This window comes from Colletotrichum truncatum (assembly GCF_014235925.2).
Source record: "Colletotrichum truncatum strain CMES1059 chromosome Unknown Contig_0017, whole genome shotgun sequence".
Lineage (NCBI taxonomy): Eukaryota > Fungi > Ascomycota > Sordariomycetes > Glomerellales > Glomerellaceae > Colletotrichum > Colletotrichum truncatum.
The window spans coordinates 310,472-324,362 of NW_027222414.1; the positions used below are offsets into that span (position 1 = coordinate 310,472).

General features: G+C 49.1%; 7 protein-coding genes across 7 annotated transcripts; 4 read left to right on the forward strand and 3 right to left on the reverse strand.

The window, feature by feature from the left end:
* Positions 1-1,067: 1,067 nt before the first annotated feature.
* Positions 1,068-1,879, forward strand: CTRU02_215631 (uncharacterized protein; the record flags this gene model as incomplete). Its single annotated transcript, XM_036723669.1, has 2 exons — positions 1,068-1,357; positions 1,411-1,879. The coding sequence occupies 2 exons, from the start codon at positions 1,068-1,070 to the stop codon at positions 1,877-1,879; spliced, it is 759 nt and encodes a 252-aa protein (XP_036584353.1).
* Positions 1,880-1,899: 20 nt separating this feature from the next.
* CTRU02_215632 (uncharacterized protein) lies at positions 1,900-2,727 on the reverse strand (the record flags this gene model as incomplete). The annotated part of the gene is made up of 1 exon (XM_036723670.1): positions 1,900-2,727. The coding sequence occupies one exon, from the start codon at positions 2,725-2,727 to the stop codon at positions 1,900-1,902; it is 828 nt and encodes a 275-aa protein (XP_036584352.1).
* Positions 2,728-4,387: 1,660 nt separating this feature from the next.
* Positions 4,388-5,766, forward strand: CTRU02_215633 (uncharacterized protein; the record flags this gene model as incomplete). The annotated part of the gene is made up of 2 exons (XM_070206517.1): positions 4,388-5,448; positions 5,499-5,766. 2 exons carry the CDS (start codon positions 4,388-4,390, stop codon positions 5,764-5,766), a joined length of 1,329 nt encoding a protein of 442 aa, XP_070059817.1.
* A 51-nt stretch (positions 5,767-5,817) lies between these two features.
* Positions 5,818-6,786, reverse strand: CTRU02_215634 (uncharacterized protein; the record flags this gene model as incomplete). The annotated part of the gene is made up of 1 exon (XM_070206518.1): positions 5,818-6,786. The coding sequence occupies one exon, from the start codon at positions 6,784-6,786 to the stop codon at positions 5,818-5,820; it is 969 nt and encodes a 322-aa protein (XP_070059818.1).
* A 1,233-nt stretch (positions 6,787-8,019) lies between these two features.
* CTRU02_215635 (reverse transcriptase) lies at positions 8,020-9,498 on the reverse strand (the record flags this gene model as incomplete). The annotated part of the gene is made up of 1 exon (XM_070206519.1): positions 8,020-9,498. One exon carries the CDS (start codon positions 9,496-9,498, stop codon positions 8,020-8,022), a length of 1,479 nt encoding a protein of 492 aa, XP_070059819.1.
* A 705-nt stretch (positions 9,499-10,203) lies between these two features.
* CTRU02_215636 (uncharacterized protein) lies at positions 10,204-10,386 on the forward strand (the record flags this gene model as incomplete). Its single annotated transcript, XM_036723667.1, has 1 exon — positions 10,204-10,386. One exon carries the CDS (start codon positions 10,204-10,206, stop codon positions 10,384-10,386), a length of 183 nt encoding a protein of 60 aa, XP_036584350.1.
* A 2,142-nt stretch (positions 10,387-12,528) lies between these two features.
* On the forward strand, positions 12,529-13,708 carry CTRU02_215637 (C6 zinc finger domain-containing protein; the record flags this gene model as incomplete). The annotated part of the gene is made up of 3 exons (XM_036723666.2): positions 12,529-12,994; positions 13,258-13,415; positions 13,466-13,708. 3 exons carry the CDS (start codon positions 12,529-12,531, stop codon positions 13,706-13,708), a joined length of 867 nt encoding a protein of 288 aa, XP_036584349.2.
* Between the last annotated feature and the right edge of the window lie 183 nt (positions 13,709-13,891).

Consider the following 13,891-nt stretch of genomic DNA (forward strand, 5'->3'; position numbering starts at 1 on the left):
CGCCTTGAAGCTACGAATTAGACTAGCACATCATTGGTCTTCACTATATGTACAGTCGTCTTCGAAATCAGTTTCATGCTTTCCACACAAGAAACATTTCTTTACTGGACATTTTGGTATCCACTTGCTGACAAGGTACAGAGCGACCCATATATAGTACTTGTTGGAAAGATGATAATACCCCTGAATGTAATCCATAATCAGCTGTTTACTCTCAAACATAGGGTTGAGCGCCCACAATAGCTGCCACTTTCTGTATCGTTTTCTCTCTGGGAAGTAGTGTGGAGACGTTCGCAGGTAACAAGCCTGCAAACAGGTCCATTATTGTCTCTTGGTTGGAAGCCCTAGTACAATAATGCCGGAAACCGATTTCGGATTCAACTATAGAACAGTAGTCATCGTGTAGATATCTCACTATAGGCGCTGTATTCGGCTGTTATTTGAATTCGTATGACTACCCTTCTTAAGCCCATTAACGGCATACTTGTTGAGAGGTTGGCTGTGTATATGTATCCCTTGAAGTACCTTATACGATGTCCTCCATACCCTCGTTTACTTAAGACCTTCTTTCATATCGGCCATGCCCGGCGACGCGCCCAGATTACCATCCGTCTGCCAATTCGGCATTACCAAGACTACAGAGGCCTGAGGCCTTGATGGAGCCCCGCTGTTGTGCATTTCTTTTCCCTGCGATGGCGTGTTAGTGTACTGAAGCTCTGTGCCAACAGATAACCCACTCGTTGGTCGCGGAACCGCCGGCGAGAGTCCACTTGCATCGGAGAAGGTACCTAAAGGGGCTATATATCATTGATTGGCTGCTAAGGCATGTCCTCAACAGTACGACTAGTAGCAATCCCAGCTGGTTGAGTAGAAGCTTGATAATGGATCATTCCGAGGGATTGTGTGATAACGGTTGCGTGACGATGATAGGGTCAAGTGCCAATGAGCAAATTTTGATGTGAGGCAACCATTCGCATGTATTTACTTATGGCTCTCATCACGGTGTCGGCGGTCTGTCTGACAACAGCAACCCGTCGTCCACCTAGTTGGTCCACGCCCAGCCGGGAATGTTTCGTGTCCTCTCTCTTTTGACAGGGCCTGGCGCCAACGACCAACACAACATGTCAGCAAACCAACCGGCGCTTAAGGGTACAGGAGAGCAGCACGGTATAAGTATTGTCCTCTGTCCATCCTCTTCTTTCCCCCATACATTCCACCTCTTTGACACTTCCTCCTTACCATTCTCTTTTTGTTCGACCTCCGCTGTTGCTATAACGATGCCTTCAGACAAGGATCGCTTATACGTTGCCTTATATGCCCGGGGCGGCCAACCCAAAATGCCTGGTTTAGAGGACACGTCAGCTTTTCCCCCATTATTAGTGAAGGAGAACAATGCTTACATATCTTTAGTTATCATTGGGCGTTCTTAGTCGGGCCCAAGCATGAATCAGCCAACAGCCGGGGCAGACGAATCCATGCAAAAGAAACTATGACTCTAGCGGGTGAACCTCCGATGCCGCAGATGCAATGGGAATATGAAAGCAAAAAGGTGACCATGGCACCGACGTCTGCAATTCTTGTGCGCGTCGTCATCGCCAAGATCGAAGATAAGGACCGATTGAAATCCATTTTTGAGGAAATATCGCTTGAATCGGAGGATTTCAATTGTGTCAAATTCGTGAAGGACGGTTGGAGGGCGGCTCAAAAGGATAACAAAGCTCTCGGGACCTCTGCAAAAGGTTGGAAGGCTATAAGGGATACAGCGATGTGGTATGTGGAGAAGAAGAGAGCTGAGCATCGATTCGATGGAACGGGAACGTATGACCCTACCAAGGTGCCGACCTGGGACATGCTGGAAGACAAGGAATTGATACCATAGGAGTTTGGCCGTTATCCACCTCATATTGTATTAAAATATTTCCGACGGATCTTTTCCATTTTTAGCTCATACGACATAGGAGTCAAGAATCTATCCACCTCCGCTTGCCAGAAAGGATTCTGAGGATTCACAAACCATGCAGACGTGTATTCCCAGTAAGGGGGTAACCAGCCAGCTGTCTCCCAATCCACAATACCAACGACGTCATCTCCTCGTACCAAAATGTTGAGACTGCTGAGGTCTCCATGCGTAAAGACCGGATGTTCGTTGAATTTTTGGTAGAATTCTAGTAGTTCGTTTAGATCTTCGTATGGGCTGCCGAAACGGGTACTGAGATCATTGCAGTTGACGAGCTCTTTGTGGAAGTCCTGCATGGTCGCGTATGGGCCCCAGGAAGGGTCTTTGGGTAAGCGGCAATCGTAAATAGGGCCGCCATCGACGTTAGCCACACCAGTGTCTGCTGGCGGGGCAATAGTGCGTATTTGTATCACCATTTCCCTCAACTGACGAAGGACTTGCCGTCGAGACGCTTCTGAGCGGTCCTTCCAGCGCAGCCATGCCATTTGTCCTCTTATCCTGCTCATAACAATGTATGTAGATCCTTGGTGAATAAAGGCGCAATACAGCTTGGGTACAGGAACAGATGTGTGCTCGGCGACAAAAAGCATCGCTCGCGCTTCAGCAAGGTCTTCATTGGGCTTAACTTTGATGCAAAGTCCAAATAGCGAAGGTAAGCCGGCCGGAGGTTTCCAAAAAGCTACTTTCCTGAAAACCTTTTCGACGCGTACTGCCGAGAGAATCAGCGCTCGGGACAGCCACCCGGCGTGGATAGGGTCCATGTTTGTCATCTGCTCGTTAGCGAAGTGTTCGATCGAATTCAAACGTGAAGTCTGGTTGTGAATCGCAGAACGGTGAAGACGTTCGACTGGGTCATGATGTTCAGTCTCCAGATAAGCAAGGTTTTTGGAGCTTTGAATGTTCCTGCACGGTAGTAGCTTCTGTTTTAGTCAGCAGTCATGCCCTGTTGGCGGGGTCTCGTAGATAGCCGACACGCTTAAAATATAATCCGAATATTTGTCGCAGAAGTCGATGTTCGCAGTTGTAGCGAGAGTTTTCTTAGTCAAGAAGAGTTTAACGCTAAATTGAGCGAGCAAAGATGGCAAAGAATATACGAACTAGAGAAGATCTAGTAGAGACATACACTTGTTCAGAGTGATCCCCTCTATATAGGATTGCCTGCGTTGCGGACAGTCGAAACAAGGTAAAATGATAGGAAGAATGTTACATGCTAATTCGCAAGGACAATATCGTTCGACTCATTGTTGACTACAGGAAGAGTAATACTTTTATGCCGAGGTGATGGGCGCTGCGGAATGTACTGAATCTGGGAAAGAGCCACAAAATAAGAATCGAAGCGATCCAAAAATACCTTCGACGTATCGGGCGAAAATGCCGCCCACGACCAGGAGCAACACAAGACGAGGACGCGTCACACTGCCGTATGCAGATTCTGCCGGACCTTTTATGGGGCTGATTCTACGAATCTTTTACATACAAGAGGATGGGACAGCTCTCGCAGGCTGGTTGCTCAGACGATGGCAGCATGCATGACGACATATTCGAGCTGGATATGACGTATGGAAGGAGGAACAAAACACCTTCCCAACACGATTTTGTTGGCCGGACGACCATAAGAAGACCGGGAGGGAAGGTGGGGAAGGAGACGACACAAATCACCATCTGTCCGAGGTTGGAGGCGACCCATATGAGGAAGCCAATAACTTCCCTCCTGGGTTTTATCTGTCACGCCCTGGTGGCGACCATGAGCGATATTCAGTCAGGCGGAGAGGAATACGACATGAAAAATTATGTGTCGTCGACAATGTTGAAACGTTTTGGAGTGGACCAGTCAGTCATTAGAACGGGAAGCCCCAGTGCTCTCTTCGGCGAACACTAACAGCACGGGATTAGTCACAGGAGAAGCACTCCATTGGGAGGAGGAAACCGACAGTTGTGACGAGCTAAATTATATATTAAAGTGAGGGAAAAGAGCGAAAGGAATGCTTAATCTATTAAGCATAAGTATAAGGGCGGACAACGCACATACATAGGTTTACAATAATCGAGTCAGTTGCTTACGTAAATACACCAGGCTCGGTGTGATCGGTGAGCCTACAAGCCATTTTTGTCATAACATTCAAAGCGTATCATCACCGTCTTCAACCTTCAATAACTTATTGAATACACTAGATTCTCTGTAGTTAGACGATACACGAAGTATTACGCTCATGCCACCCTCATCAGACTTCGAACCAGAGTCAATCTCCTCGCCGTTTCAGTCAACACCACCCCATGCAGCACACACTAGTCTGTTTTCGTCACAAACGACTGGGTGGGTCTTCTAGAAAGTCTTAGAACATTGTAGAATCTCAGTATTTAATCCTCAATCACGCAAACAGGGCGTAAATTTTGCATGTTTGAGATTTCCGTGGTGACTGAGAAACCACGATGTCTTACTATACGCAGATCACTGCGGATGACTACACGTACGAGGATGGGTCATCATATGACCAAGCTGGCCTGTTTGGCACACCGCTTGATCCAACTGATGTGGCCTCATTCGCCACTAGCCCTTCAGTAATTGACCTTGAGGACGCTCAGACGATTGCCTCGTCACGCCTAAGTCGGCCACCAGAACATGGTCTGCCGCTGCTGCAGCTGGCCGATTGGGACGAGGACAAATCTTACGATGAGCAGCCGCCCACTTGCGTCCACTACTCTATTGAATGGAAGCTAACAGTAAACAAGAAAATGGTAGCTGAAGATAGTGAACAAGACCTTGTGCTTTGCCCTAGCGCCATCTGGGAAAGAATCTTGCGGGGTAAACTCGATCGGCTACTAAAAAAGAAGCTTTCCGCGAAAAAGTCATACCTCGTTGACGATACTAGCGTGCGTGTGTCCGTACAAGAGCGCTCCCAACGTGACTTTGTAAAACGATTCGATGAGCTTGATATCGATTGGCGGATGCTGGAAAGGCAACTGGAACGCTGGAGCCAGTTTTTCCGCGCAGGGAAGAACATCAGAATTGATATGTCCTTCAACTATATGGAAACCGAGGAATCGCGTACTGCAGCTGCGCCACGTGGAACCAAACGTGGCTTTGCGTCTGTCTCTGGGGAGAGATTGGCCGAACGAGACGCGCGGATAAATGCAGAAGAGCAAGTTCTCGGGAGACCGTCGTTGTGGGAGCGTTTATACAGCCTGTTCCGATGTCCGGGACCTCCCTGCAACTTGGGACCTCTTTGTTGGCGCGATGCTGTGACGAAGAAGCACTATAAGCTTTACACTCACCACTTAAAGAGCCTTCTTAACTTCATGGAGCAAGGTGGTTCCCTGCAGGGGCATGATGACATGCCCCAGAACGTGCGCGAAGAACTATGTGCCGAGGAGCAGCAACGTCTAGAACGTCGAGGCAGAAGCTCATCATCTACACCTACCAGTAACAACACCCCGCCAGTAACTATCACGAATGTAATACCTGCACAGGCCGCGCAACCTGGCCAGCTTAAGTCTGTGTCATTCCCAAGTCTTACGAAGGATTGTAGACTGACTTGTTTAGCCTTCCGACTCCTCTTGAAATCTCAGGGCTGCAGGATGTTGCGATCGAAAAGTACTGTGACTGGTTGTGCTCCCGAGTTCAACGCCAAAATTTCAAGAACCAATATCGGAAGGCGGCGGAACTCGCGCTAGACCATTGTTTAGATCTTGAGGGGCTTCATGACAAACAAGATGTGGAATTCTTTACAAGTAATGGGATACAACTTGGCGCGGCGCGGTGTTTTATTACTAGCATTAGGAAATGGGCAGAGCTTCAATGCGATGCATGAATACGGTTCAGCGTTGGTAAATAGAGTTTAATAAAGGCTTTACTTTACTTATTATGGCTCCTCGATAGAAACACCCGCATGTCTAAAGTGACCTCGAGCGCTTGCTTTCCGTGCGCCTACCATATTGACACACCACTGCAAGAAGCCTTCGAAATCTCGTCCATCGTATTCTTGCCAGTGCCGCTTGATGAATGCCTTCAGTTCTGCAAAAAACTCCTCGATCGGATTTAAATCTGGAGAGTATGGACATAAGTAGAGTAACTTGACTCCTGCATTGTGGCACAGCTGTCGAATCCTGTCCGTATGGTGAAAGGAAGCATTATCCATTATAAGTACGGATCTCGGCCCAGGCCATCTGCCACAATGCGGAAGCAGGTCTTCAATAAACGACTCGAATACTTCACTATCGGTGAAACCCTGGAATATGCGGGTAAACAAGATCCCGTCTTGGGTATACGCTGGCAGGATCTGGTATCTTTGGCCTCGATGAAATCGAGATATCTGGACGGGAGTTACCCCGTGAGGAGACCATCCCGTCCGCCGAAACCCGGCCCTTTTATCACATCCAGACTCATCGACGTATACGAGGTGGTAGGAAGAAAAAGCCGATAGCTCGTGAAGATAGTCGAGTCGTAAGTCTGGGTTTTGCTCTCTCGCAACTGTTCGGGCTACCTTCTTGCTCCAACCAGCCGCCTTCAACGCACGCCCGATGCTCGATGCTGTTACCAGGGTATCAAATTCGTCATGAAGGAACAGAACCATTTCGTCGCAGTACATAGTGGGCTTCTCGATTAGCCGATCGCATAAAGCAGCCAACATGGGCGGGGTGATGGTTCTGGGGCGTCCGACTCCATTTGAGGGGGCTTTAGTTGCTCCAAAGCATTGAAGGTTTGATCGTATCCTACGGACGGCGCGCGTGCTACATCCAGCGATTTTGGCTCTATGCACATCAGTCAGTCGTTCGTCAAATAGCATATGCTTGATCTGCTCGTGCTGAAAAGCAGCGAGGTTGGGCGCCATCGTCGACAGCTCTTGGCGATGGGTGGAAATGTGGAAGCGTAGGAGTAGGAAGAGGTAAATGACACGTTTTCGTACTTGCCTGTCGGTTAAACCTCGGCCTACTGTCGGACGCTGTATGCTCGGCGTGCCAGAACCGATACCACCATGCTTGGTTCTTGCTGTCTACCAACAGCTTTACGTACTAAGGATAGGTGGGGATCTAATTTCAATAATATGTAGGTATTCTATTTTCAGCTCGTCTAGGTGATTTAGGAGGTTGTCGAAGGAGAATTACGATAGGCAAGGCTGGTCGGTCAACAGACCATACCCCGGCGTCGTCTGCAGCATGCTGTTCTCCTACTTGGTCCCACGACTTCTGCCATTTCAGTTTGCAGCTATTAACCGAATGCGAAACATTAGGTTCAGCGGGAACCTAACATTGATTTATGGTAAGGTACTGTGTGAAAAAAAAAAAAAAAAAAAGCGAGCTTGATGTCGGAAGCCAAGCAGCCTGAATAGGTAGTTTTAATAGTTAAGCAAACGATGACGGGAAAATCCGTTTTTGGCCCCTCCTGAGGTTGTGTGTTGGTGTAATCATTAGTGCCGTCAAAGTAAGCAAGAAACGGGGCAGCTGATAGTAGCTTATACTAGGCATGGCATCGTTCAGTTGAGTATCGCATTAACGCATACAAAAGCAGATGGAAGACAGTGCCAACTGATTTGCTTAAACAGTGCGTGGTTTCTCCTAAGTCAGCAATTAAGAAGCCATATATTGCTCCCAAAAGTACCCTGAGGAATAATGAGGTCATGCCTTGGTCTTGGAAGTAGCCTGTAAGCGCCAAGATCCAAAATGATCCGTGCCCAGTAACCTTCAATGTCTAAAAAGCGGACACCAATTTCGAATACTACAGTACAGTGTACACACACACACACACAATTTATTACGCCCGGCGGCAGAGCCGAAAGGGCAACTAAAGCTGATTACACGTACAGTACATTTCTGACTTTGTGCCATGGTCTCTTTGCAGCCCATACTGTCTCCACTTATCCTTACTCCTCCATTTTCTGCTCTTCTCGCTACGGATTCCCGCGGTTTAGTGTATTGTGTATTAGCATGCTATCTTGAGGCCTATTCCCCAAGTGTTCAACGTCCTATCTACGGCGGTTAAAGCAGTGCCTGCTGTCTGTCACGGGTTGATGGTTGGTTAGGGTTTTGTCGGGTTGAATGTGTTAGGTATCCTCCAATTCCGTCTGTCATCTCTCGTCCAGCCGGCCTGTCGCCAGTGCGAAGCGTATAGTCGCTCGAACTGCTTGCATGTTTGGCGTCCATTTATCGTCATCCGTTGCGCTTTTGCCTCCAAGGTAAAAGGATATGTTACTTCTCTGTGTTTCTGTGCATTGGAGCATCTCTGCCCGATATGTCGTCCACTTTGTGCAGCGGAAGAGGAAGTGCTCAACCGTCTCTGTCGCTCGGCCGCAGACACAGACGTGTGAGGGCACTACGTCTATTCGATGCAAATAGTAGTTCAGTCTCGCCATTCCGGTTCTAAGCTGTGCAAGAGTGGAGGCTTCTTTCCAGGTGAGCTCGTCATATAACTGGCGCGTATGCTTTCCTGGCAGCGCCTTGTCGACTCTTTTGGAGAATCGTCCGACTTTTTCCGGCAACGCACGTTCTTGTGGTATTTTTGACCTTGCCGCGTTGAGAGTTGTTGACTTCATCATAGGAAACTGTACCTGCGGGGTGGCGCCGTCTTTGGTCGCTTCGCGTGCTTGTGCCTTCGCTTGCTTAAGCAGTTCATCTTCGTTACTTGCTGCCAACCACTGTACTGTGATGATGTTGTTGTTCTTGCGAAGTTCCTCCACCGAATCGTAGATGCTACGAACGTATGCCTGTCCAGATTGCTGCTGAGGCCGTTTGAGCGAGAGTACCGCCCCCCTATTCCTCGTCACCACTGTGATCCTTTCGTCCGCGACTCCTCGCAGTGACCTCCGCAACGCGTATGCTATCGCTGCTAATAGTGCGCTGTAGGGATTCTGCTCGGACCTCGGGCCCAAAGTGAAGGAGAACGGCTGCAACTCGGGGTCGTCTCGCAGCACCGACCGTTTCTGAACGACTCCGCCGACACCTACTATTTCCCTTCTCGCTGAGCTGCTGACCGCCACACGGACTGTACTGGCTGTCTCCGTCACTGTTGTCTCTCCTTCACCGATTATGACCTCTAGTCTGTCTTCCCATGGTAGCAGCGTTAGCGGGTTGATAGTCTCCATCCTTTCCATCGGCACGTCCTTCAACGCCTCTGCCACTTGGAAGAGTGGCGACCGGAAGGAATTGCGGAATTTTCGCATTTTGGATGTCATCCTGCGGAGCGGATTCGTCTCCGGTAGTGTGTGAATGTCCGTCCACATCTTGACTGCTTTCCTCCAGAAGCGCTCTTTCGCTGTGAGTATGTGCGCCTCTGCTTCTGCTACACTCGTTGCGACCGTGAGAAAAGTGCCGATAATAGCTTTCGCCGATACTCTCTGTACTCTGTTGATGGGTCCTATGAGCTTGTCCTTATACCGGTGCATCCAGACGTTCGACGCGTAGTCCACCACCGGTGCGACTGTTGCTGTAAACAGCTGTCGCGCCGTCGCTGGAGACAAGCCCCTGAGTCGCTGGAGTTCAAGTGCTGCCTTGAGGCCCTTTGACGATGCCCTTGCTATGTGTTCCTTGTACTTGAGTCGAGTGTCCATGATGACTCCTAGGATCTTGGTATGATTCTTCGGTTCGACGGGTCGTCCTTTGATGACGTACGGTTCAGGGTCGGACTTGTTGTCGTTACGGGTGAAGTGGATGATGGCTGTCTTCTCCGCCTCGAACGTCGCGCCACTCCTCTTTTCCCAGTCGATGGCGTCTCGTATAATGGACTCGATACCAAGTGTTGATCTGTATTGATAATACTTCGTAGAGGCGAGACCTGTCTACCTACATAGACCCTCTACCTTGCATCCCCTTGGATCCTATTCCGCTTCCCTCGCGGGGCACTGCCGGTTCGCAAGTCAACACCAGTTTGCTCCTTAAGCCAACCTCAACGGCCTCCTCGTGGGTTCCATCCTCGATGGCCGCCTCAAAGGTCCCGTTCTCGCGGTAGACCGACACGCGCGTCCGTCCTCTCGAGCCATATAGAAAGTGTCGTATCTGCGATCCGCCCATCCAGCCTTCCGTCGCTTCCATTATATGCTGCGCCCCGCAGACAGTCAAGTCTGTTTCGCGCTACCTTACGAGATCTCTCTCGTAAGGCCGACCGTGTCTTGCAGGAGTTCGTCTGCCAGTATCCTCTCTGTAACCGAAACAGCCAAGCGACACGGCATATCCCCCCTACTAACCAAAGTGCTTCGTCGTTCTTTGCGTGGATCCGATTGTGTCGCATCGTTCGTTCTCGTCGCTCCCTTCCAATTATGTCATTCGTTCTCGACGCAATACGGCTCCTATCGGCAGAGCAGCCCGAAAGCACCCCAAGGGTGTCCTATTCCACAACCCATATGTCTATCGTTTGTAGGCTCGATTTCGCGGTCGTAGGTCGGGTGGTTTTCAAAGTGTTCCCTTGTGGCTTGTGGGTGCTAGGGCTCGCGAGCCCTTAACCACCCGTAGCCCGAACCAGCGGACAAATGCTGGTCGGTGATGACTCTTCTTCGCTCTGCAAATGCCCCCGAGGCAAAAGGCATTCGCAGGTTCCCAGCCAGCACCGCGTGGAGGTGAGAGTCGTCGCTGGCCTACAGTGTACAGTTACAGTGAAAGCAAGCTTTGGATCTCAAAGTTTGTTGCATGACGTTGGCGAAAGGTCTCCTGATTGGTTGAAGCCGAAAGTGGCTCCACGATGCCTGATCAGTTGTCGTGAAATTATATCGGGAGACCCTTTTCCCGGCTCCGCCCCCCGACACCATGGCTTCTGGCGGTGCTCAAAGCTGGCCACGAGTTAACGGCCAAAGATCAGCACAACTCTAAGCATCTCATTCTGGAGACGCCACAATTTACTGAACACACCCATTTTAGGCATCTCGTCCGATGCAGCCGTCAGTTCCATGCTCTCTTCTAGTAAGTGGGGTGAACTTTTGGCGCTAAGCAGATGAGGACTCCCGCTGGGATCCGGTGAGTGCAATCAATGGGAAAAGAAATGCGACTCATTGGGGCTGGTTGAAGCATACATCATTGCTAGTGCTAAACTAGCATGCAAATGGTCGTCTGGACGCAGTGTCAGACATAGTCTGATGTACAGGATTGCCCGCGACACACCAAGGATGCGGCGAGCGCAGTAGAGCATATTTGTGATCTCTTCATTGGCTGATAATGTTTGCCCCCTCCCCTTTGCCTTGCTTCAGAGCTCATAACGGCGCGAAAGACCTAATTATCCCTGCTTTAATTTTCTCCTTTCTCTTTTCCCCGCCCTTTCTATTGCGTCCCTCTTTATCGATCTTCGTATTTCTTTCACTTGACTAAAACCTCCCGAAATTGAATAAACTGTGACAACACAGATGATGGAAAACTATGAAAATACTGGAGATGATGAAAGCAAAATTGGTTCTAAGGATGCATCGAGGGGATGGGATATGAAATTCTGAACCGGAGAGGGAAACATAGTTACATCTGCCCTTTGTGGTAGGTTAGACTGGAATACAGGCCAGGCTCGATCGCGGATAATACCCTAATCCCACACGAACAGTTGCTTCGTGTATGTTAACGTTGGCGCTCGTTGCCCATTGCATAGCGCTCATGACTATGCTAAAGAAAAGCAGCTACGTTTATTGTCTATTGTTCTGAAGGCATTCTGATTAGGATGCCCGGTAGGTTGCCAAGAGTGACAAGGCTTGTGGAGTTATGTAGACTCAGGCAAAGTAGAACACTCCAGAAGGTATGGAGAAAGGTGTTTGCTTAACCATCATCGCTGATGGCCCCAACTTGTACTTGTAACGCACGGACTCTAGATGATGGGAAATCAAGTTTCGCCTTGCATGGGGATTGCCTAGGCCATAATGTGTGTGTCGCTGCTGCCCAATCGCGGCATATCCGCGACAGTTTGCGTCAGCTCTGCTGGGATACGGTGATTTAGTCAAGGTCAACTCTGGATAACTGGCTCAGGTGTTAGGGAGGATGTTCCCCCTTGATCAAGTCCCCTGTTACTAGGTTTCTAGGCGTGCAAGGTTATGACGATAACGGATTTACTGTTGACTAGAGCAGAGGAAAAGCAGATGTAATGGGCCTGAATTCTCCTGGTATCGTGGGCCGCTCAATAATTCGATGTACCCATGTCCCCCTCCTTGTACATCACCAAAGCCGACACCTGGAAAGAGAGCTCTGCAGGTTTAGTGCCGTCACATCCCATAAACATAGTCTAGGGCCGACTGTGGCGTGCACATGCCTGTCTGGGTGAGCATTAGCCCTTGTGTCTCCGAAATAATTTCTGACCGATTTGGTATGCACTTCTCAAGTAGCCTTGGCAGCAATCTTAACCGATGCGATGGTCGGCAGGAAGCCGCACCTCCTGATCTAGCTGACCCCCAGCTCCGCCAAGTAGCAAAACGGTTCGTTAATGGACGACTGCTATGGCCATCGCTTCGATTCGCTGGTCGGAGTGATGCAAAATTATGAGCAGACTATAAAGACTTCCGCTCCATCTTTTACTGAAAGGCGAGTTTAGTCCTCGTACCTGCGGTCACGTTTGTGTATTAAAAAAGTCGCCAGTCACCCTTGACGAAACAAAGAACCGCCTGTTCAGACCCCTCATTATGACCTCGACCTTTCAGAACCATAAGGCGTCAGCTTTCACCCTGCCAACACACAATCATCTCAATAGTTGCATCAATTTTTACTTTTGGAACCTCTATGAAAAGATTCCCATTCTCGACATCGGTGAGATACGTCAGGGCTTGCAGCACCACGACCACGACGTCTCCGTACTTTTAATCGCACTCTGTGCATACGTGATGGTTCAGCCGGCTATGGGAAAGGACTGTATTATGGGAATGGGTGAAGCTGCAAAAGCTGCAGATTCATTTGCAGAAGAGGCTCTGAAGCTTCGCCAGAGATTATTCAAGCCCACCTTCTACGCTATCGCCACCGATCTCTTCCTCTACTATTATTACCGGTACAATGAGATTCATGAGAGGCGCTGTCAGTGTCTTAGAAGGGCGTCGTACATGATTGAAATGAGCAATATGCACAAAGAAGAGACATACAAACAATGGGAAAGCCGTGAGTCTTCTTGTAGAAGGCGGCTTTATTGGCTCGTTTACATTGCAGACAAGTAACAATGAACCTCCGCAACTTGTTCCGTTACTGACCATTGTTAAGGGCCAGTAATATTGAGTTTCAGACACCGTTGTCGTTGCAAGCTACCATCGAGCTACCGAGCTTCACAGATGACTGTAGCAGTCCATCATGGGATAGACTTGGAAGATTCATCATGCTTGCAGACTCTTTCAGCACCTTCCATGATGCTCATTTCCTTCTACTAGGGAAGGCTAGGGCACAGACTGAAGTTATGGAACTGAACAAGATTATCTATGTCCTGCAGCAGAAGTTTTATGACAACCCAGAACTCCGAGAGGAAAACCAGATATGGCTCAGAACCTTTGACTCGCAAAGTAGGGCCAGGACAGACAGCTGCATTGCAGTAAGAATATTTCTTGCTCGGTTCAATCTCGATTTCTGACAGACGCGCAGATGGGAGGGATTTTCAAGGCCATTAGCAAGATGATCGATTTCCTCCGAACAATTGTCACCCCTAACGAGGAGCCATATGCACACGACGAGCTTAAGAAGGTGCATGGAATCATCAAGTCCATGAGCAGTGGAAACTTCAACTATCTACTTTACCTTCTTTGCACAGTTGGCAACATCATGCTCCATCTGGCTAATCCGAGATTCCAGAATGAGTCCAGTAGCCTTGCCACAAACAAACAGTAACGACAAGTCTTACACGCTGTGGACTATGAACTCAGCAGATAGCAACGGGCCCGAAATAGCACTTTAGGTTCAGAAAATTTGTACGCATGTTTGCCTCGAAGAACACGACCATGCTGGGGCTATGATTTGTAGTAGTGATGTGGGCAAGCCACGGCATATTTCGTCGCTACTGCTTACCCGTAT